Below are 22,028 nucleotides of genomic sequence, written 5' to 3' on the forward strand. Positions count from 1 at the left end.
CTATCCCCTGGAAAATTGGCAAAGGTGCTTTCTCTTTATTAGGTCCAACAGGAGTAAACCAGTACCAGCAGGAGCTATGTGCACTTTTCTTTTTCCTTTTTCCCTGTGACTAATACTGAGTTCTCTTATTACTCTATATGGCATGGTTGCTTAAGTATGTAAAAATATGAGAACTGCCTAGCGTGTAACTGCTGGGCCTCCCACAGCCCTAAGCCACTTAACAATAGAATCAAAGACTATTGAGAGTTGTAAGACTTAGAAACCTTGCAATCCAATTCTTTCATTTTACTGAAGACAAAACAGAGGGTCAAATGACTCTGCTAAGGTTACTCCACTAGTTAAGGGCAGAATTAGGACTAGCACCAAGATTCCCCGTTCCAGTCCTCTTTCTGTTACACCACTGGTTAAGTTTACTTGACAAGATAGGTGAATTCAAAACCCATCTGTCTTCTGGTACTGTTAAAGCGTTCTGGTAATGCTTTTCTTGCTTTAAGGGTATGGGGATGTGTGTGTGTGTGTACAACTTCTTTATTCACTCTATGACTCATTAAAGCGCAAAAAAACTCCTCTGCATACTAAACCACAGTTTATTGGAAAAAAGACAGCATGGTGTATGCCATGTAAGTTCTGACTTATGAATACTGACTTGTAAAGTAATTCTTTTAAAACTGCACAATGTTTATTTAAGCTTGATTAACTTGAAACCTTAAAAATAAATGAAAAATTCTAGCCTTTAGATATAATTTTGATTGTGGCCAGGAATTTGAAGTGTTTTTGTGAGTAATACAGTCTTAAAAGTAGTTGTCTTGGGAATTCCCTGGCGGTCTAGTGTTTAAGACTCCGCGCTTCCACTGCTGGGGGCACAGGTTCAATCCCTGGTCGGGGAACTAAGATCCTGCAATCCACGAGGCACGGCCAAAAGAAAAAGTAGTTGTCTTAAGGTATGAGGATTACACAAACAATATAAAGATCAAAATTTTATTTAGGAAGTGAATTGATTAGGTAGAATTTGATGTTTTCCAATAGTCATGGTAATTTTAATGTATTTGGTAGAACCTCTATATCTGAAAGTGAGTTGTCCTTTTAATAAAGTGCTAGTCACCTTGGGAGAGTGTGTGTACGTGCTAATTTCAACCTTTCAAGAAGCCCTCTTTCGAATTTTCCTCATCTAGATTTCAAGCTGTGTCGGGAAACTAGTCTCATTATTATATAGTCATAATTTTCTGAAAGGCAAAATTCAGTCTGATCCACCTGTTGACAGCAGACATAACCCTGACTGAATTTTTTTCACCTGCCATAACATTTACCTTTTAAAGTGAAAAATTCAGTAGCACAACATTCACAAGGTTGTGCAGCCACCACCACTAACTAGTTCCAGAACGTATTCATCACCCCAAAAGAAAACCCCTACCTATTAGCAGTCACTTCCCAGTTCCCCTCCCGCAATCCCTGGCAACAGAAAGTAGATTCTGACTCTACAGATTGCCTATTCTGGACATTTCATATAAATGGAATCATATAATATGCGGTCTTTTGTGTCTGGCTTTTTTCACTTAGCATAAGATTTTCAAGATTTACCCACATTGTAGCATGTATCAGTACTTCATTCCTTTTTATGGCTGAATAATATTCCATTGTATGGATATACCACGTTAAAAAAATTCATCTATTAATGGACATTAGGTTGTTTCCACTTTTTTGGCTGTTGTGAATAGTGCTGCTGTGACACATTTATGTATAGGCTTTTTTGTGAACATATATATTCTCTTGGGTATATACCTAGAAATGGAATCGTTGGGTCATATTGTAACTTTGCAACTTTATGAGCAATATAGTTGTTTTTTATATATTTTATATCATTCATATATAATGATTATATATCATTAATATAATTATTTAATAGAGGGGGAAATCTTTTTTAAATGTCAGCAATCAGGTATGTAAGTTCTGAGATCAATCAGTACTTTAAATATGCTGGATTTCATAATAACCTGTGTGCTTTCAAGAGAAAATTGTGGAATGTTAAGGAAGTGTGAGAGTTGTGGCTTCAGTAAAAGAGCCTTCTAGGACTCAGAAACATCAGGGTTTAAGAAGCTACTGACAAAAAAATAGCCACTGACTAGTTGTCCTCTGACTTTTCTGAGTATTCTGTCATTCTGTAATGAATAGATTACAGGGTTGATGGATAGAGGAATTTTGCTGTTTGTTTCTTAAACTCCTGCTCCCCAATATTTTTCTCATTTTGCTATATATTGTACTTTTCATAAGGTTCTTATAAGGCACATTATTTTTAAAGTCATTTTCTCATTTGTTATACTGTTAGAACTACTTTTCCTTTGTTCAGTCTTTAATCTAGAAATTCTTGAGCTTAGTTTTAAATTTTCCTAACTTCCAGCTTCTCTCTCAATTTGTTAATAATCTCCTTAAAGGAATATGGATAAATCTTGTTTTTATAGAGCAAGTAATTGCATTTTAAAAGCATGACTGTTTATACTTTTTTAGAAAATATACTTTTGTTAAAAGATTTTAAATTGTAGCAGAAGGTAAGATGTAGATGTTAACTGGTTGTGCTGTGGGGGTTTTTCTGGGGGGCAGGGTGTTGAGGGAGTTGGGGGAACCTGGATTGGAGGAGGCTGTTCCTGAACTTTAGCACTGCTTTCTGAAACTGGGCAATACATAACCTGAATGGTTGCAACAGTATCCAAATGGAGTTTGTACTTGTGTGTGACTCAAGAAGTACTACACCAGGTCAGAGTATTTGACCTACAACCACGTCCTTTGAGTAAACGCCTATGTCGGTTTGAATAAACGCTTATGTCAAGTTCAAACTAAATGTCAAATTCATTTTATATAGGTCCCCGTGCCTTTTAGAGAGGCCTTACCTGGGGCTTTAGGTTCAGAATTTTCAGGGAAATGCTTTGGAAAGGTAAGTTGACAGTTTCTTTCTAAAGAAATTTTACTTTTCTAGTCAGTTGAAAAATGGTGTGCCTTGTGGGTTTGCCTTTCAAAATTAGTGTTAACTTTTGGTCTCATTTTAAGAACTGGTTACCTAGATCCTAATTTTTGTCATTAGTAATAAAGTTCAGTGATCTGTCTTGTTTGAGAGTTGTCAAATATTTTAAAAATCTCAGTTTTCTATCTCTCTGAGGTCTAAAATCATTTGTTTCCTGTTATTAAACAATTCACACAGTTTACAGAATTGCATCATAAATCAAAACTTTTTTGCAAAAGCTGACCAATTGCAGGAGGCATTGGGCTGATAACACACACTTACTCATTTAAACTTGAGTTGACAAGTGGCACGGATCTTTCAGTTTAAAATTTTAAAGAAAAGATGCTAAATACTTTTGAATGGGATCCCAAACAGGATTTTGGGTGGATGGGGTGGGGGTGAGGGAGCAGAACCTTTTCTTTAAAGAGTGGAAAATACTTCACTCTGTTTTCTGCTAAACATTTATTCAATATCTGACACAAAATATGGTTCAACTTACCAGTGTTTTATACATATACAGTGCTTTAGATTTTACTCTTTTTTTTTTTTTGGCTGCGTTGGGTCTTTGTTGCTGTGCGCGGGCTTTTCTCTAGTTGCAGAGAGCGGGGGCTACTCTTCGTTACCGTATGCGGGCTTCTCATTGCGGTGCCTTCTCTTGTTGTGGAGCGTGGGCTCTAGGGATGCGGGCTTTAGTAGTTGTGGCTCTTGGGCTTAGTTGCTCCGCGGCATGTGGAATCTTCCGGGATCAGGGCTCGAACCTGTGTCCCCTGCATTGGCAGGCAGATTCTTAACCACTGCGCCACCAGGGAAGTCCCTAGATTTTACAGTGTATTTTTATGTTTTACCTTATTTAATCTTTTAACTGTGAAATAGTTGCTCTTATTTCTGCTTAACCTGCATCTGTTTCCTCATCTATAAGGCTGACTCATCAGTAAGGTTAGTATCAAAGCTGGGACTTGAACCTAAGTTTTCTCTTGCACATCTAGTGCTTTTAAATAAATGGTTTTGTTTTGCGCTTATAAAAGTAATACATGTTCACAAAAGCACGGTATAAAATACCTGTAACTCATAACTCAATTATAATCAGTATGGTTTCCTCTAGCCTTTGTGTATATACAATTGTATGTATACATACTAGTAAATAAGGTTGGGTTAGTGTGTATTCTGCTCTGTAATGTTATTGTTACGTAATGTAGCTTCAGCATACTTCCATAATAAGCATAGCTATCATATTTTACTGCGTATATAGTCCATGAAGTCCTCTATTTCTAGTTATTTAGATTATTTCCAATTTTCTGTTATAAGTAACACTAGAGTGAATACCTCTACATGTAAGTATTTCCTTAGGATAAACTCCTTGAAGAGGAGTTCCTGAGTCAAAGGCTGTCAACTTTTGAAAGGTTTCTGATTTAAATATTAGTGTAGCTCCCTCCAGAAAGGTTATACTAATTTATACCTTTCCATTTGCTGTGAAATTACTCTCATCAGTAAGCTTATTGTTGATCTTGAGTCTGTCCCATTTAACAATTTATAAGTTTACTAGGTTCTTAAACAGTTGTTTTTGAGGTGAGTAAGTTTGTAGCTGGTGAATAGTTCTAGAACGGATTGAATTGTTGGTATGAATCCCAAGGGCTACAAAATGACTGCAAAAATTTTGCCAGAGACTGCAAAAGTGACTTACTACAAAGAGTGCTTTCTGTTGAGGGACCGAGTACTATTTTGACTCAAGCCAGTTCCAACACATTTTTGCACTGATTTTTCTTTTACTCATTTCTTTTTACTCATTCCCTCATGAAGAGGGAACTTCTTTCTTTTTGTACTACTGTGACTGTACATTTTGATCTTTCAAGGATGCCATCTCCAGTAGGTTTTTTGACTTATCAAAATTTGTGCTGTCATTTGAGGTAGATGCAAAAGGTTAGCTGTGCTGAATGAAGCCAACAAAAAGTGCTTCTGTTTTCACATCAATGTTTGGATAGCAGTTTTGAATAAGAAAATAGATTTGAGCTATTTACATTAGAGCTGGAAAACTGTTCCTGGCCTCTAGTTTGAATACTAATTGGTAATATGGTCATCAGTGTTTCTATGAAATGAGAAAGTCTAAACAGAGGTGTCATTTATGCATGCATTGTTTTTAAAAATTCACTTCTCTTGGTTCTTGAGCTGCAACGTTGATCTTATTTTCTTGTTCATGTACCCTGAATTCACTGAGCAATCAATGGTCTTTGGTGTGTTTTGTGAATACATTCTATACATACATATTAAATAATTTACAGATCGTCTGAATTCAGTGAAGCCAATTAATCTATAACTATCTTTTATTCTTTCATCAGAATTTCAAATTGAAAAATGGTTGGCCTGCCTTTTTGTCAGTGTCCTAAAGGAAAAAAAAACTTTTCCAATATTCTAGTCTGGTGGTTAAAACTGAAGTAAAAGGACATGGGGCAGTGTTTTTACCCTCTGGATCATTATCAAAACTTCTCTGAAAACATACATGAGGTGGTGTACTAAGGGGAAAGGATAAATTGAGAAGCCTGAAATGGAGCCTTTGTTTCAAAACTAGTTCATGCAGTAAATGTAATATTGTATATGAAAAGTAAAATACAGCTGTATCTGTAAGCTTTTATTTTATAAAGAGTTTCTAAAACAGGCTCCCTTTTCTTGCAATGTGACTTAGAATCCCAGAATCTTAGATCTTAGAAAAAGGAACTCTCAAGAGAATTTGTCCTCCTGCCCTTTCTTTCACAGATGAGAAAACTAAAGTTTAGAGAAGTTGTTTGGCCAGTGTCCTACAGCCAGTTAGTGGCAAAGAAAGCTGGGAGCTGTGTCATCTCCAAGACTCCTTTTCAAGGCTCTTTCCATCCAGCCTTATTTTAACAGTCTGTGAGAAGAGGGCACAACACCTTGTGCAACTCTAGGATGAGATAATGGTTCATTCTCTCTCTCTCTTTCTTTTTTTAATTTTTATTGGGGTATAGTTGATTTACAATGTTATGTTAGTTTCAGGTATACAGCAAAGTGAATCAGTTATACATATATCCACTATTTGTTTAGATTCCTTTCCCATATAGGCCATTACAGAGTATTGAGTAGAGTTCCCTGTGCTATGCAGTAGGTTCTTACTAGTTATCTATTTTATATATAGTAGTGTATATATGTCAATCCCAATCTCCCAATTTATCCCCCCCCCCCCCCCGCCCTTATCCCCAGTGGGTTCATTCTCTTTTTGTAGTTCTCAGATGAAAGTTGGTTTATCAGAATGTTGGTATTCTAACTTATCAGTACAGTCAACTGAATTCATTGTTTACTGGTTGTTTCCTGTTAGTCCTTGACAGGTGCTGGGGAAAAGACCACAAACAAAATAGACTTTAGCCTTGAAGTTTCACAGTCTGGGGGAGAAGGTACACATATGCACAGGAACAGAAACGTTAGATGTTGTGGAAGCATGGAGTCAGGCCCCGAGAGATGGGTTTTTCAATAAACTGAGGCAAGTGAGGAGAAGATTGGCAAGGCTCTCCAGATTGAGGGATCAGCAAATGCACAGAAGAAGACTTCCCAAACTATAGCTATTTTGTAGCTAGAGAGTAGTTTGGGCTGGCGGGGTGGGGATGGGAGGATGGTTGAGAATTGATGTTAGAAAACAGGTTAAGACCAAATTGTCAAAGGTCACAGTTGCCATATTGGGTGTTGTTTCATTTTTTGTTTTTGTAGAAGCTATAGGAGATGTTTTTGCTTTTGTTGTTTTGGGTTTAGTTTGGTTTTTTCTGAAGAAGCAGCACATTTAGATGGTACAAAATTGAAAAGGTATTCAAAATTCAAGAGGGTGCATAAAGTCTCCCTCTCACCCATGTCTCCTAGCTGCAAAAGTTCCTCTCCCAAAAGAAACCAATGTTACCAGTTTCTTGTATATTCTTCTAGAGAATGTTCTTAGAAATACAAGTAAATAAGTGTATATACATGGAAGGTATTTGACTAGAAGTGTAATATGGACATAGCAATCTTGTTTAAAAAAAAAAGATAAAAACGGTGTAATGGGAGAACAGGAGGCAAAAGATCAATTAGGAGGCTACTGAAATAGTCTGAGCTAGAATGGTCTTTAACTAAGGGTACTGGAAAGTAATTGGGCTTCAGGCACATTGCAGACAAAGAATCAACAGGACTTAGTGATAATTGGACGAAGAGGGTGAAGGAGAAAGAGAAATTGGAGTTGATTTTGAGGTTTTGCTTCTAGAAGCTTCTTTAAGGTTTCTAGCCTGGAAGTGTGGGGTGGTTTGGGCTGCCATTAATCAGGTTAGGAAATGCAAGAGAAGAATCAAAACTTTGGGAATTGAAAACAGGGGGTTGCTTGGTAGCAGAGGCATTTCAGAGGTAGAATCATCTGGTTCGTGGCATGCTTGGATCCAGCTGGTCTTTGTTGAGTCCTTAGTGCTCTGACAGTGAGTCTCATTAGAATCACCTGTATAGTTTGGATTTTTATGCTTTGTTACAAGGCCCAGGCCTACCCTGGGCTGGGCATACTGGCTCAGGAAGTAGGGCTTGGGTTCCACAGGTAATCTCAATGTGCAGCAAGAATTGAGAACTGTTGTGCCAGGAACCGGGCTAGCACTCCAGAATGAAAGACGTTACCAGCATGAAAAAGACTCAGCCCTGAAGGGGGTCACATTACGGAGTGGGAGAAAGGAGACAGGAAAGTCATGATACAGGCACTGCTGTTATTGTAGTGACCTAGGGAGAGGGTTAGGCCCACTAACATTTATGTGTTCGTTGTCGTTATAAGATTTCCCATTTAAAATGAGAAATTTCTAAGTCTGAACCCTGGCACATAGTAGGCAGCAGGCACTTAAGAGGTATTTGTTAAATAAGGTTACTTCAGAGTCACTTCTGGAAAAAGAAAACTTATTTTTTCAAGGTGCAGATGAATCTTTTTTTCTTCATGTATTTTTTTGGAGACAAATACAGATTTGTTCCTTAGTGCTTGAAAATGTTGCTGTTTAAATGTTTAATGGAATATTGAATGGTGGTGGATGTGTGACCAGAAAAGCTGAATGGGCCACTCATATTTTAAACATTATATATGAGTGGGAATTGTCTTTTGATTGTGACCGTAGACCAGTGTTTGTAGAGCTTGCAGCCGACACTGATCAAAGACTTTTTTTCTGATTGCTACAGGGCAGACCGGTCTATATACTGTTATTTGGCCTTTTTTTTTTTTTAATTTATCTTTGGCTGCGTTGGGTCTTCGTTGCTGCGTGCGGGCTTTCTCTAGTTGCGGCGAGCAGAGGCTACTCTTCGTTGCGGTGCAGGGGCTTATTGTGGTGGCTTCTCTTGTTGCGGAGCATGGGCTCTAGGCACACAGGCTTCAGTAGTTGTGGCACGTGGGCTCAGTAGTTGTGGCACACAGGCTTAGTTGCTCCACGGCATGTGGGATCTTCCCGGACCAGGGCTCTAACCTGTGTCCCCTGCATTGGCAGGTGGATTCTTAACCACTGTGCCACCAGGGAAGCCCTGGCCTTAAGAGAGACATAACTCTCATTTATTGCATGTTGGCCGTGAGCTGAGCACCGTGACGAGGCACTCTTTAACACCATTATCCGTGTTCTTCACACCAGCACTGTGATGTTCATGATTTTATTCCCACTTACAGGTGAACATAATGAGTCTCAGAGAGCTACCCAAGACACCCTTAGTACACCTCATCCTAATCCTGGAGCTGGAATTTGAACCCAGATCTGACTCCAAAGCCTTGCCCAGTGTGTGTACACTGCCTTTTAAGTCAGAAATGATCATTTAAAACTTTGTTTTACTGGGTCTTTGCTGGGTCTGAGTACTATTTAGTTATAACTATTCCTAGGCTAATAATTGAGCAAAGCCCCTTAATTAAAGCAAATAAAGGCCTTATCGAGCCTTTTGAACTAGTCAGTAGGCCACAGGAACTTTGGTGGCCTCAGGCCAGCCCTTTGCTTCTGGGGGACCTCCTAAATACCTTAACTCCTACTGTGCATTGTTTCGCTAATTGCTGGTGAGAGGTTCGTGGCAGGGGTGTGATAGGCATTCACCTAGAGGTGAGGTTTCTCTGCTCTTAGAGCTGTAACTTCCGCCTTTATTACTTATACTTTATCCATATTAGTCAAAATCACAGGGAACTGCCCAAAATGCCTCTCTCCTCAGCCTCCTCCTCCCCCACAACTCGGTATTTTCATCCTTCCAGGCTCAAATCAGACACTTCTCCATGAATGCTTTTCTAATTCCTTTAGCTAGATGTAATCTGATCTTCCTTGCTTTTGGCTTTAGTGGTACATGTTTATTTTGTTTTATTATAGCCATTTATCTTAAGCTGCTCCAATTCCCCGCCTCCCCCATCACTACCACTTGATTTTAAGTTCCTCTGGGCGGGAAATCTTTTATTATATGTAAATCCCTTTGGCTCCCTTTCACTACAATGTCTTGCATATAGGAGATGTTCAATAAAATGTGTTGACTAACTTTAATATTGAATGTAAGTGTAAAATGCAATTCTTAATTGAATTCATATAGTTTATCATCTCTCCCATAAAGGCAACATGTACTCATTACTGGAAAAATGGGGAAGTGTGGAAAATAAAAAGAAGAAAAGGACTTCCCTGGTGGCGCAGTGGTTAAGAATACGCCTGCCAATGCAGGGGACCCGGGTTCGAGACCTGGTCCCGGAAGATCCCACATGCCGCGGAGCAACTAAGCCCGTGGGCCACAACTACTGAGCCTGCGTGCCACAACTACTGAAGCCGGCGCGCCTAGAGCCCATGCTCCGCAACAAGAGAAGCCACCGCAATGAGAAGCCTGCGCACCACAACAAAGAGTAGCTCCCGCTTGCCGCATCTAGAGAAAGCCGGCGCACAGCAACGAAGACCCAACGCAGCCAAATAAATAAATAAATCTTAAAAAAAAAAAGAAAATTACTTGTTCTACCCCCTCAAAGGTCATTACTTAGTTGAACAATATATAGGGAAAATATAATTAATTTTCAGAAATTAAGGGTCAGTTCTTGGCAAGCTTTTTTATTTTTTAAATTTATTTATTTTTGGCTGTGTTGGGTCTTCGTTGCTGCACACAGGCTTTCTCTAGTTGCGGTGAGCGGGGGCTACTCTTCTTTGCAGTGCGCGGGCTTCTTATTGTGGTGGCTTCTCGTTGCGGAGCACAGGCTCTAGGCACGCGGGCTCAGTAGCTGTGGCTCACAGGCTCTAGAGCACAGGCTCAGTAGTTGTGGCACACGGGCTTAGTTGCTCCGCGGCATGTGGGATCTTCCCGGACCAGGGATCGAACCCATGTCCCCTGCATTGGCAGGCGGATTCTCAACCACTGCGCCACCAGGGAAGACCTTAATTTGGCAGGCTTATTCAAAAGAATTATGTTCTCACTTTTTTTAAAAAAGCATTTGTGCCAAGGTTGCATGTGACTCGACCTCTCCCAGAAGGTGGTATTTTAGTAAAAAGCAGCTCTTATATTTATAGAGGGGTGGAGAAAGCAGGGGGTAAAATAGTATCCTCTTTGGGGTTAGGTCAGGGTATATGGCTTAATTGTTATAAATATTAGGTTAACCTTTGAGACCGGAATTCTAGATCTAATCTTATAAATAGAAGGAAAAATTTTCTCTTAGCCTACAGGGCCAGTACAAGTAGACACACATCAGATAGCTGGACTTTAATTGCTGTTACTTTCTTACTGAAACGTTAAATTATTAGGCACTGTGTAACATTTTCTAATATCTAGAAACTAACAGAAACATCAGCTTTAATAGAAGCCCTTAATTATGTAACACACTAAGGTCCCTGTCTCTACTGTTCATATCTTAAAATAAGTGTGAGCCCCCCAGATGATTTGTCTGTTGCTTCCTCCTGTCTAGAAAGCATTGCTGACAGCATTTAGCATTTGAGGAGGATACTGTTGCAGCTCAGAAAGGAGTGAAGTGACCTTTATCTGTGACTTAACCTTCAACTTTGTAAGATACCCAAGGTCCTCAGCCACAGTTAAGTCAAAACACATCATTCCACATTAAATATTTGGTATTTAAACAGAAGAGCTAGAGGAAGTTAGAGGAAGACCATTTTTCTTTTAAAAAGGTTGACTTTGAGTTTCTTTGCCTTCACACTATCATTTCCTAATCGTCTTCTACTACCCAGAGTAGTCTGGAGATTACCGTGTCTAATTAATGAAGTATTCTGGACAGTGGGTTTAAATGTGTATATGTATGTGTGTGCATTTTAATTTGATTAATTATTAAGTAGTTTCAGGTTTACTAAGCTAGAAAGGAACAGTTATTTTGTTTAGAATTCTAAAACATAAAATAGAACATTTATTCCTGCTTTGAGTCCGTATTTGAGTTTTGTTAACTGTCCTGGACAGTACTATTTCTTGAGCAGGATTTGAGTTTTGCTTGTAAGTGTCCCTTTTTATACATTTTGTCATAGGGTTGAACCTTTCTTCCTTCCATCCTTTCAGCTTTATTGCCTCAGCTTTGAGTTAGCTGTTCTGCTTAGAGATCTTGAGTTCTTTTTTTTAATAAGTTTATTTATTTTATTTATTTATTTTTGGCTGCATTGTGTCTTTGTTGCTGTGCACGGGCTTTCTCTAGTTGCGGCGAGTGGGGACTACTCTTCATTGCGGTGGGTGGGCTTCTCATTGCGGTGGCTTCTCTTGTTGCGGAGCACGGGCTCTAGGCACGCGGGCTTCAGTAGTTGTGGCTCACGGGCTCTAGAGCGCAGGCTCAGCAGTTGTGGCGCATGGGCTTTGTTGCTCCGTGGCATGTGGGATCTTCCCGGACCAGGGCTCGAACCCGTGTCCCCCGCATCGGCAGGTGGATTCCCAACCACTGCGCCACCAGGGAAGCCCAAAATCTTGAGTTCTTGACGTAGACTTGGTATCTGGAGAATTAGAAGATGCAGGTTTCATTGTGACTAATGCATAGTGGTTATTTTGGGGAAACTTCTTGCAAAGGGAATATATCACTTGTTAAAGCAGGAAGAACGTGATAATCTATATAATTTCACCTCTAGAGAACTGAAAGGAGTGTTAGTCAAAGCAAATTGTACTTTTCTGAATAAATCAACTTTTGAATACATTTTTCCAGTAATCCTTTTTTTTGTTCCCTTTGGGATAATTGTTTGCAGACGCATTTCACAGTCCTGAATCACAGGGGAGTGTTTTTAATGCCCAAATAGTTGAGGCTTCAGAATTGTTGATACAAGTGTGATCTGTTCCATTTGATAGAAATTGAGTTTATCCTCTGATCTCATTTTTCTCTAGTTATAATGCTTCATGTTGTGATGCCCCTAGACAAATAAGGTTGGCTTTGAGAGCACTAGACTACAGTATTTGAAGAAGAGCCTTGGCATCTGAAAAGAAGCCGGCTGTAGCACTGCAATAGATACTGCCTAACCAGTTCCTCATCAGATGAGTGCTCGCTGCAGAAAGTGTAAAACCAGATATCCTTATCCCTTGAGTACAGAGGGTCTCCTGCTGCTTTTATTATTCAACTCTTGTGATCCAGCCAGATTCTTACTCAATTTCTCCTCTGGAGTTTCAGTTCACTATCAGGTACCCATCCTAGTAGATAGGAGATGTGTTTCACTGATGGAAAAACAATCCCTGTAGAACCGTCTTACTTCATTAGAGAGAGTATGAGGCTCAATGTAAAATGCCTTGAGATCATCAAAGATGCAAGGAATAAAGCTCTATTACCTTTGGGTACTACTTAGTATTTGAAATTCTGCCAGAGCTATTGGATAAAATCAAATTGCCTATTTTTCTTCCCTGATGCTTATATTAAAATTGAAATTTAGTATTTATTTTTTGGGTATCACTTTCTTCTGGAAAATGTAACTAATTGCATGTCAATCTGAAGATGAGTGTAGTAAGAAGAGTTTAAGAAGAACGGCAGCCTCATGCTGATGGCTGATAATGGATAATGATGGAGAGACTCAGGCTGATGATCGCTTAGTTCAAAATCTTTTTCAAGGTGAGCCTTTGCCAGCTACACAGTTAGGTGGCCGAATGCAGTTGGAAGGAGGATTTTTAAGCTTCCACAATTTCAGCTTACTTACCAAATCTTTTTTCCTTGAATTTTCTGCTTAGAATAAAGCTATTAAGTAAAATTCTGCGTTAATAACAAGCTAAGTGATTTTTTTTCAAGTACAGCAAAGTTTTGTTTTTATATGATTATAACTAAGGCAAAGACAAAAATGTATTAATTAGAAAAATGAAAATTGTTACTTTTAAGAATTTTCTTCCTATAAAAAGATATATTTAAATGATGGGAGATAACACCAGAATTACTCTTTCTCCTTCTGTCTTAACTCTTTACTTTAGAAAAGCAATCTACAGAAAACTTAGCAAAATATTTTATAAAAATCATAAATATAAATATTTTCTAGTTGGCTATTTCCCACTTCATAAAACTTGACATTTTCAGTTGTAAATGGTACAACTAAAGGAATTTTCTGTGCCCTATAGTCTCTTCTCAGCTTTTTGCTCAGCTATTTCAGATATGTAACCATTATCTTAATCTAATAATGGTTTTAATTGGATTTTAGGTCAAAGGAAACACTTAAGCTAGACGTGGGCTGACAGAATGTTATTAATGGAGGCATAAGATGATTACAGTGAGTTAAATGAAATAGCTTCTGTATTGGTGCAAACTCTTTATCTTGGCATTCAAAGCCTTTCCAGTTCAGTCCACCTCTTCAACTTCACCTCTCTTCACCGCTAAAGAAATTATATCATTCTGACAAATTGGATTACTTAGCTGTTTCCTAAACTTGATCAGTTATATCTGTGTTTGTAATTTGATGCCTAGAGTAAGATGCAAATCTCGAGTGAGCTATTTGGCCAGGAATTCTCATTCCTAAGATAAGATCCCCCTTAAGTCCTTAAACTTTTTACTCTGTACTCTCTTGAGCATCCAGTCCGTCCTGTGGTGTCAGTACTGGACCTTTGTCAAAGAACTGGCCCTGATTGCCTTCCCCAGTGCAGACTCTTAGTTCCTGACTTCATACGGAACATTTCCACAAAAATGCCCTACCGGTGCCTGAAACTCAGCATACCTGAGACAGAGGTCAGTATCTTCTGAAGGCATTTTCACCCCCTCCTAACTGGGGAATCATCTAATCAATATTCATTCCTGAAATCCAGAAACCTATTGATATAAAATGTATTGATGGAGAGCCATCTTGTCTTTATGTCCTTTGTATTTCCAGTGGTTGTCTATTCTACTTTTCTCATTACCTCTAACCTAAAATCTTGCAGCTGATGCCTGACCTCTTACCTCTCTGAACCCGTTCTGTCCACTGCTGTCAGGATTATTTTTCTAAAATATAGATTGGATTATATCACTTCTACCCAGAAACCTTGTGACTCTTTATTGTCTAGAGCAGTGCTCTTCAGTAGAAATATACTGTAAACTGTATATGTAATCTTAAATTTTCTAGTAGCCACATTTAAAAAAGTAAAATGAAACAGATGATGTTAATTTCAATTAATATATTTATTTAACCCAGTATATCTAAAATGTATGTTCAACATGAAACTAAGACATTTTACAATCTTGGGGGTACTACGTTTTTGGAATCCAGAGTGTGTTTTACATTTAACAGCACATCTCAATCCATGCTAGCCACATTTCAAACTGAATAGCCACATGTGGCTAGTGGCTCCTGTATTGGACAGCACAGGTCTATAGCATAAAGCTTAAAGTTCTTGGACTGCAATTTTGGGCACCCCACAGCTTCAGCCCCTGCACTGCATATTTCAACTTCTCCCCACTCACCCAAGCCCCACCCACACCTAATTTGCCGTTCTTTTCCTTTAATTACTCTTCCCTGCCTGAGGAAATCTGACTTACCTTCCAGGGCCAGATCCGAATGCCACTTCCTAGTGAAAGCTTGCTCCATTCTCGCAGTGCCCCGTAAGCATTAACCACTTGCTCTTGACTCTTCTGTAGCAGCATTTGTGAGAGCCGTTTGTCTAGATCCCATGAGTGAGTAGTCTAGCTGCCCACTAGAAGGTGAGCTTCCCGGAGGCAGGATATGTCTCCCTCAGCCTCTGTTTCCTAGTATTCACTGTAGCCTCCATTTGCTCTTAGGGATATTCTTATCCTTTGTTGTTTGATATCTTCAAGATCCGAAGCAATCTCTCCTTTAACAGTTGTTTTCTTTACCTCTGAATGAAATTTCCCTTTATATCTGGATCAGTTCCACTGTTTTAAAAGGTGTTCTCTCTGTGGATTGAAGCTTTTGCTTATGCAAGAGAGGAAATATTCATTTTCTTATAGAAATAACTGCCTAATATGAATTAAACTAGGTTTCAAATGTAGGTTATTCTGGTTTTAGCCTGTTCTAATCCCAAATATAGCTCTTCCTATTATATAACTTGTTCTTTGTAAGTTAATTATGTATGTATACTAAGACTTTTTTCACACAGCTTTATTGAAAAGTTTATATGCTTTTTTTTTTTTTTTTTAATTTATTTATTTTATTTATGGCTGTGTTGGGTCTTCGTTTCTGTGCGAGGGCTTTCCCTAGTTGTGGCAAGCGGGGGCCACTCTTCATCGCAGTGCGCGGGCCTCTCACTACCGCGTCCTCTCTTGTTGCGGACCACAGGCTCCAGGCGCGCAGGCTCAGTAATTGTGGCTCACGGGCCCAGTTGCTCCGCGGCATGTGGGATCTTCCCAGACCAGGGCTCGAACCCGTGTCCCCTGCATTGGCAGGCAGATTCTCAACCACTGCGCCACCAGGGAAGCCCTATATGCTTTTTGAGTTTCTTTTTCCCCCTAAAGAGACTTGGCCAATGGAGTTTTGCCTGTGTTCTTTTTCCCATATAAAAGCAAACAGGTGCCTGAAAGGTTACCTCTATTCTGGGAGAAATCTGATTAATGTTGAAGGGCTGTGCCAAGTCAGACTCTGTAACCTGCTGACAGATTATTTAGTGAGTGCCAGGATCAACTCTCAACATTATCTCAGGTTTTAATGGTTTTCTTATGAAGGGCATTTGTAGATGAAACCAGTTTGTATTTAAAGTTAATTGTGGCTCTTAGATCAGAAACTGGTTAAGAAATTCTTTCCTCAAGCAAATAGTAGTTTGAGAAGAATGAATGATTTGTCAGATGGAGTTGCAAGGACTATAATTGCATTCTGTGTTTTAACACAAATTGTTGCATTTAAATCATGGTAAAATCTTATCCCTGGTGACGTAAGAATTCCTCAAAAGAAGTTCCTATTAAACTACCGTAAATTTTTGTAAGAATTTCTAGATATCCTTACAACTGCTTGCAAAGCACCAAAAAATGATATCAGTCATCCCTGATGCTTCTCTTTCCCCCACCCTCAGTGTACCCCATTCAGTGTACCTGTGAGTCCTTTTGTTTCACTGGATCCCAAATCCCTGCACTCTAACTGCACTGCCACCATCCAGTGGATGGATGCTCAAGAGACTACTGAGACAGTCTCCTGATTCATTCCCTTTTCTGCTTTTCTCTCCACACAGCAGGCAGAAGGATCTTTTTTCTTATCATTATTACTATTTAAATTTTATATAATGGACAATTTCAAATATACATCAAGGTAGAGGGATGAATGTACCTCTCATTATTCAACTTAAATTATCCATTCATGGCCAGTCTTGTTTCATCTACTCTTTTGTCACCCCCCGCCCCAATATTTTGAAAGAAATCGCAGACATCATATCATCTAACCAACTAGTTTGGAATTGCCCTAAAGTGAAATTTTGCCTTGGGACTTCCCTGGCGGTCCAGTGGTTAAGACTCCAAGCTTCCACTGCAGGGGGCATGGGTTCAGTCCCTGGTCTGGGAACTAAGATCCCACATGCCGTGCAGAGTGGCCAAAAAAAAAAAAAAAGTGAAATTTTGCCTGTTGGTCACAAAAGGTGAGGAAGGTTGCTTCTCCAATAGTGGTAAGTTATTTGTCAATCTCTTTACTGTCTTCCAATTCTGTTTCTTCTTATTTTTTCAGGATGTGTTCCATTTCTGCATGATAAGTGGCATCACCAGAAAAATAGTTTAATGTGTTCATTTCATGTTAAGCCAGTTTTTCAGGGATACATATATAAGCACTTTCCTACTTTTGCACCAAATATGCTCTTTGAAGTGTGTGTGAAAGTTGAATGTACAAAAAATGTAAATATAGGTCAATTATACTTAAAAACAAACTCATAGATAAAGAAATCAGGTTTGTGGTTACCAGAGGCAGGAATAAGGGAGGGGGAATTGGATGAAGGCAGTCAAAAGGAACAACTTCCAGTTATAAGATAAATAAGTACTAGGAATGTAATGTACAACATGATAAATGTAATTAACACTGCTGTGTGTTATATATGAAAGTTGTTGAGAGCAAATCCTGAGTTCTCATCACAAGGAAAAAAATTTTTTTCTATTTCTTTAATTTTGTGTCTACATGAGATGATAGATGTTCACTAAACTTACTGTGGTATCACTTCATGATGTATGTAAGTCAAATCATTATGCTGTACACCTTAAACTTTTATAGTGCTGTAGGTCAATTATATCTCAATAAAACTGGAAGAAAAAAATGTAAATGTGTATGTGGGGAGGATGTTTCATGCTCAGATAGCCTTAAAAATTATAAATTCCCTAATTAATATTTTTATTATAAAATCAATACATGCTCATTATAAAAATAAAATTTTAATAATACAGAACAGTATGAAGTAAAAAGCTTAACTCTCCCATTTGTTCACGGATCTTTTATTTTGAAAACTATATTTCTTATAGGTCATTCCAGAAAGCTTCATTTGTGGTCACTTAAAATTTTAATAATGTATATATCTGACATTTTAGTTTGAATTTTAGTTTAGTTTGAATTTCAAATAAACAACCTCACAGTTTTTGAATTTAGTAGACTGTTGAATTTAGAAATTGATTTTAATGTTGAACAACTAGCTTGGTGTTGCAAGGGATTGAATAGGAGATGGTATGGTGTTGACTTTGATGTCTAATTTTTCTTGAGCACTAGTTTCCTCTCGATAAAGGAGTCTTAGGCAGACTGTGAACTCATCAACAGCTCTTTGGACCCGTGAAAAATCTCTATACCAGTGCTGTTTAATAGAAATATAATGTGAGTCACACATGTCATTTTAAATTTCCTAATATTCACATCAATTAAAAATAAAAAGAAACAGGTCACATTAATTTTAATAATGTATTCTCTTTAGCACATTATATCCAAAATATTAGTTCAACATGTAATTAATATAAAAATTAATGAGCTATTTTACCCTTTTTTTCATACTAACAAGTTTTCAAAAATCCAGTGTGTGTTTTATACTTAGAGCACTTCTCAGTTTGCATCAGCCGCATTTCTAGTGCTCGCTAGCCACGTGTGGTAGTGGCTGTTATACTGGGCAGTGCGGCCCTGCACAGGATAGAGGTTGTCTCAGAGGGAAGAGGAAAGGGGGTGGGATGTATTCTTAATTTTGTTCTCTCTTTCACAGTTATTGACCAATATTTGAAGTTAGAAGTTTGCTGCTTTTGGTATTCTTAATGATGGACAGCTCTGGCTCAGTTGTATTCTCACTAGCATCAGCACTTTTTTAAAAAAATTCATTTTCATTCCTATAAAATACAACAAAGATTAGTAACACAAATACTTCTGTACAAAGATGAAAATCCTGCTGAAATCGAACTCTTGGCTGGGAGGCAATGCCACCCTGTGGTAGCTCACGAGTTTATTCATCAATATATGAAAGATCAGATTCTAAGTAGAGAATGTGGCTTAGGAGTATTAGTGTATAATACATTAAACCTGAGCACTTTTTATTCTGACTTTCAGGGTAAATAGATGTACTAGTATGTAGTAAAATTAGTATTAGGAAAACAGGGGTAAGAAATCCTGAGACATTGGTAAGAATATCCTTTGAATGTAAATTTCTTTTTTAGGGGTCGCAGATGGTGTAGGAGGATGGAGAGACTATGGAGTTGATCCGTCTCAGTTCTCAGGGACTTTAATGCGGACATGTGAACGGTTAGTAAAAGAAGGACGGTTCGTCCCGAGTAATCCCATTGGAATCCTCACCACAAGCTACTGTGAGTTGCTGCAAAATAAAGTACCTTTGCTTGGTAAGTAGATATCCTATGCATTTTCCTCTCTAAAGAAGCCCAGGAGATGGTTAACAACAAAACCAAGAAAATCACTTACCAGCCCAGCTCTTTTTCTGAGGCTCTTCCTATTAAGCAATTTGATGGAGAAGCTTTGGGCAACACCAGAATACATAATACTGCTTGAAATAGATACAACCACTTTGGGAAACAATTTAGAATTACAGAATAAAGTTAAACATGAACAGATAGTATGCCCCAGTAGTTCCACTTCTGGGTCTTTACCCTAGACTAGAGAAACTCTTGCACATCTGTGTATCAAAAGATAGGTACAAGAATGTTCATAGTAACATTATTTATAATAGCAGAAAACTGGGAACAACCTAAAAGCCCATTTATAGTAGAAAAACGCATTTTGAAAAGGAACGAGTTAAGGTTGCATGCAGTACTCAGGAACATGTTGTTGAGGAAAAAGAGGACATTGCAGAATATCACCTAACAGTCTGATTCCATATATTTCAAATTCAGAAACATAAACAAGTAAAACTGTATTGTTTAGGGATTCTAAAATACGATAAAAGAAGAAAGAAAAGCAAGTGGTTGTGTAATTGGGGTAGTGATTCTCTCCTAGGGAGGAAAAAAGGGGATAGGTCCAGCATGTAAAACTCAGTTGATTACCTGTGAGGAGTTCAGGTTGCAAATTGGCTCCGCAGCTGCTAGCAGTTAACATTTAGTCTGTGTAGATCCCTGTTAATCTTGTATTAGAAAATTTACAAATACCCAGTGTTTGTTTATCTGGTATGCTAATGGAGCATCCTTTGGCTAAGCTTCTACATTTGTTTGTTAAATGGTTTCTTGGGAACTTACCCAAGCCTTCTAAGCAGGCTCTCAGAAAGGGTGTTATTAAGTTTCTGCTAACTGCCAGCATCTTTCTGGTTACTAGAAGGCCTCCCTCCCAATCACCATGCACATTTAAAATCAGCTCTCAATGTTCAATGTTAACGGAGATCTCCGTGTTGTAGAATTTTGCCTTCAATTTAAAACCTTTGTAAGAAGGGGTACTTTTCATCATGCTACCATCTTCTGTCTTCTCTGTGCTGTGATTAACTTGCTTGTTCTCCTTCTAACTGAAGAGAAATCTTGTCTAGAAGTTTCAATATACTGGTTTGTCTTAATCTGCTGTTTTGGGCATGCAGTCTTGAGCTTGCCTGATACCGTGATATTTCATCTCTGTAAACTTGCCATATGACTTTGGGCAAACCACTTAACCTCTGACCCCTTATTTCATATGTTAACTGGATAAATCTTTTAATGAAAAGCAATGACTTAAAGCTTCTTGCAATATTCAGAAACATGTTGAGGGAAAAGAGAACATTGCAGGGTGCCATCTAACAAAAGGACCTGTAGACAGGGATGCCAGGGGCCTGAGTCTTCTGCCAACACCACCCCACCCTGCACCCCATAGTGTATTTACTAAATTACTGTGACTTGGAATAACCTGTTAAAACCTGTAACAACTGTCCTGATTTTGTACTTTGAAAGCTTTGTCTTTTGCTGTATTTCTTCCTTGTTCCTACTTTTTTTCCCCTATTCACCTTCATGTAACTGGGAGAGCTTAATAAAATAAACTTAAGGACATATAAGAGTTTTTCTTACACTGAATATTACAACTACCTCTTTCTCCTAAAAGACACGTTGAAATAATCCTTCGTTACCATGTTTGACACATATACACTTCTCTCTTACCTTATCTACACATCTCTAAGCTATTTGTAACTAAAACTCAAGCATATTTTGGCAAAGACAGGCTGCTGAGTTTTACTGAACCTCAGCTATAATTGCAAGTAATAATTTTATAAGATTAGGTGATCCTTTTTTAAAAATTTTGCCATTGCTAAAAAGCCTATAACATAATTCCATATATATAAAGGGCAAGCTGATAGCTGTAACCACTTATTTCTTGAGAATTTCTAGCTGCTTTTAGATCTGGGTTGGCATCACAGGCTAATTGTTGACATATTATTTCCTCAGAAACCCTTAAGTGGATTTAGGTCTTATGAAGCCAACATATCTTAAGAATTTGAGGGGTTAATCCCAGTAAGGTTATCCCTTTCTTTCTTTGCTGCACAAAAGGCTTAGTGGTAGTTTACAGAATAAGGGCCAGGTGATAAAAATACTTCCATGTTAGCGTGAGGGATTTGCTCAGGGACCTGTCTGGATTGCTCAGTCGTCTGAACATTCAACACTGTTGTTCTTAGCACTCTTTTCTTCTTTGCCAGTTTGTTCCTCTCCAAACACGTAAGAATGGTGAGCTCTTCTCCCAGTATTAGGCTACCAGGGCCTGAGCCGCTGTACGCATCAGTAATTTAAAGAGGCAGAGGAGTTTACACACTAGAGCCCAGATGATTCTGTAAGGCTGAGCTTCCCTTCGTTGGTGCTGCTTTGCATATTAAAGCTCTGTCTATCACTCACGAGGACCATTTTGATTCTAACGCAGCGGTTTACTGCCACAAGGGTAGCAAAATGATAGCCTGGATTTGTCAGTGAGTAATAATGAGTCAATGTGAGTCCTTCCTGCAGCACAATTTTCAAGGCTGTGCTACTCATCTGTCATTTTTTGTTCTCAGTTAAATTAATCCCATCAGCTTTCAGAAGATCTTTTGTGTGGTGATTCTATTAATGACGTAAATGATTGGAGTTTTTGTGCACTGAGTTAGGAAGGAAGGGTAATTGGTGATTTTAGCTTTAATATAAGCTATGGAGTAGGTTCTCTGACAGCATGGCCAGTTAGTTACAATACCCATGTTTTTCTTTTCTTTGACAATTAATGGGTAGGGACTAGATAGCTTAGCATTAAAGTGTCAAGTTTGTACCCATGCATATACTGTAGATAACAAGGAAACAATTTTTGAACATTACAGTGACACAAATGCTTAT

At 38.5% G+C, this 22,028-nt stretch overlaps 1 protein-coding gene across 1 annotated transcript in view; it reads left to right on the top strand.

Annotated features, from left to right (window-relative positions):
- Nucleotides 1–22,028, top strand: part of PPTC7 (protein phosphatase targeting COQ7) — a 38,877-nt gene that overhangs the window by 3,985 nt on the left and 12,864 nt on the right. Inside the window, exon 2 of the mRNA XM_007189511.2 lies at nt 18,933–19,112. Coding sequence (XP_007189573.1) covers nt 18,933–19,112 — 180 coding nt within the window. The remainder of the gene's footprint in view (nt 1–18,932; nt 19,113–22,028) is intronic.

Source organism: Balaenoptera acutorostrata, chromosome 13 (genome assembly GCF_949987535.1).
Source record: "Balaenoptera acutorostrata chromosome 13, mBalAcu1.1, whole genome shotgun sequence".
Taxonomy (NCBI): Eukaryota; Metazoa; Chordata; class Mammalia; order Artiodactyla; family Balaenopteridae; genus Balaenoptera; species Balaenoptera acutorostrata.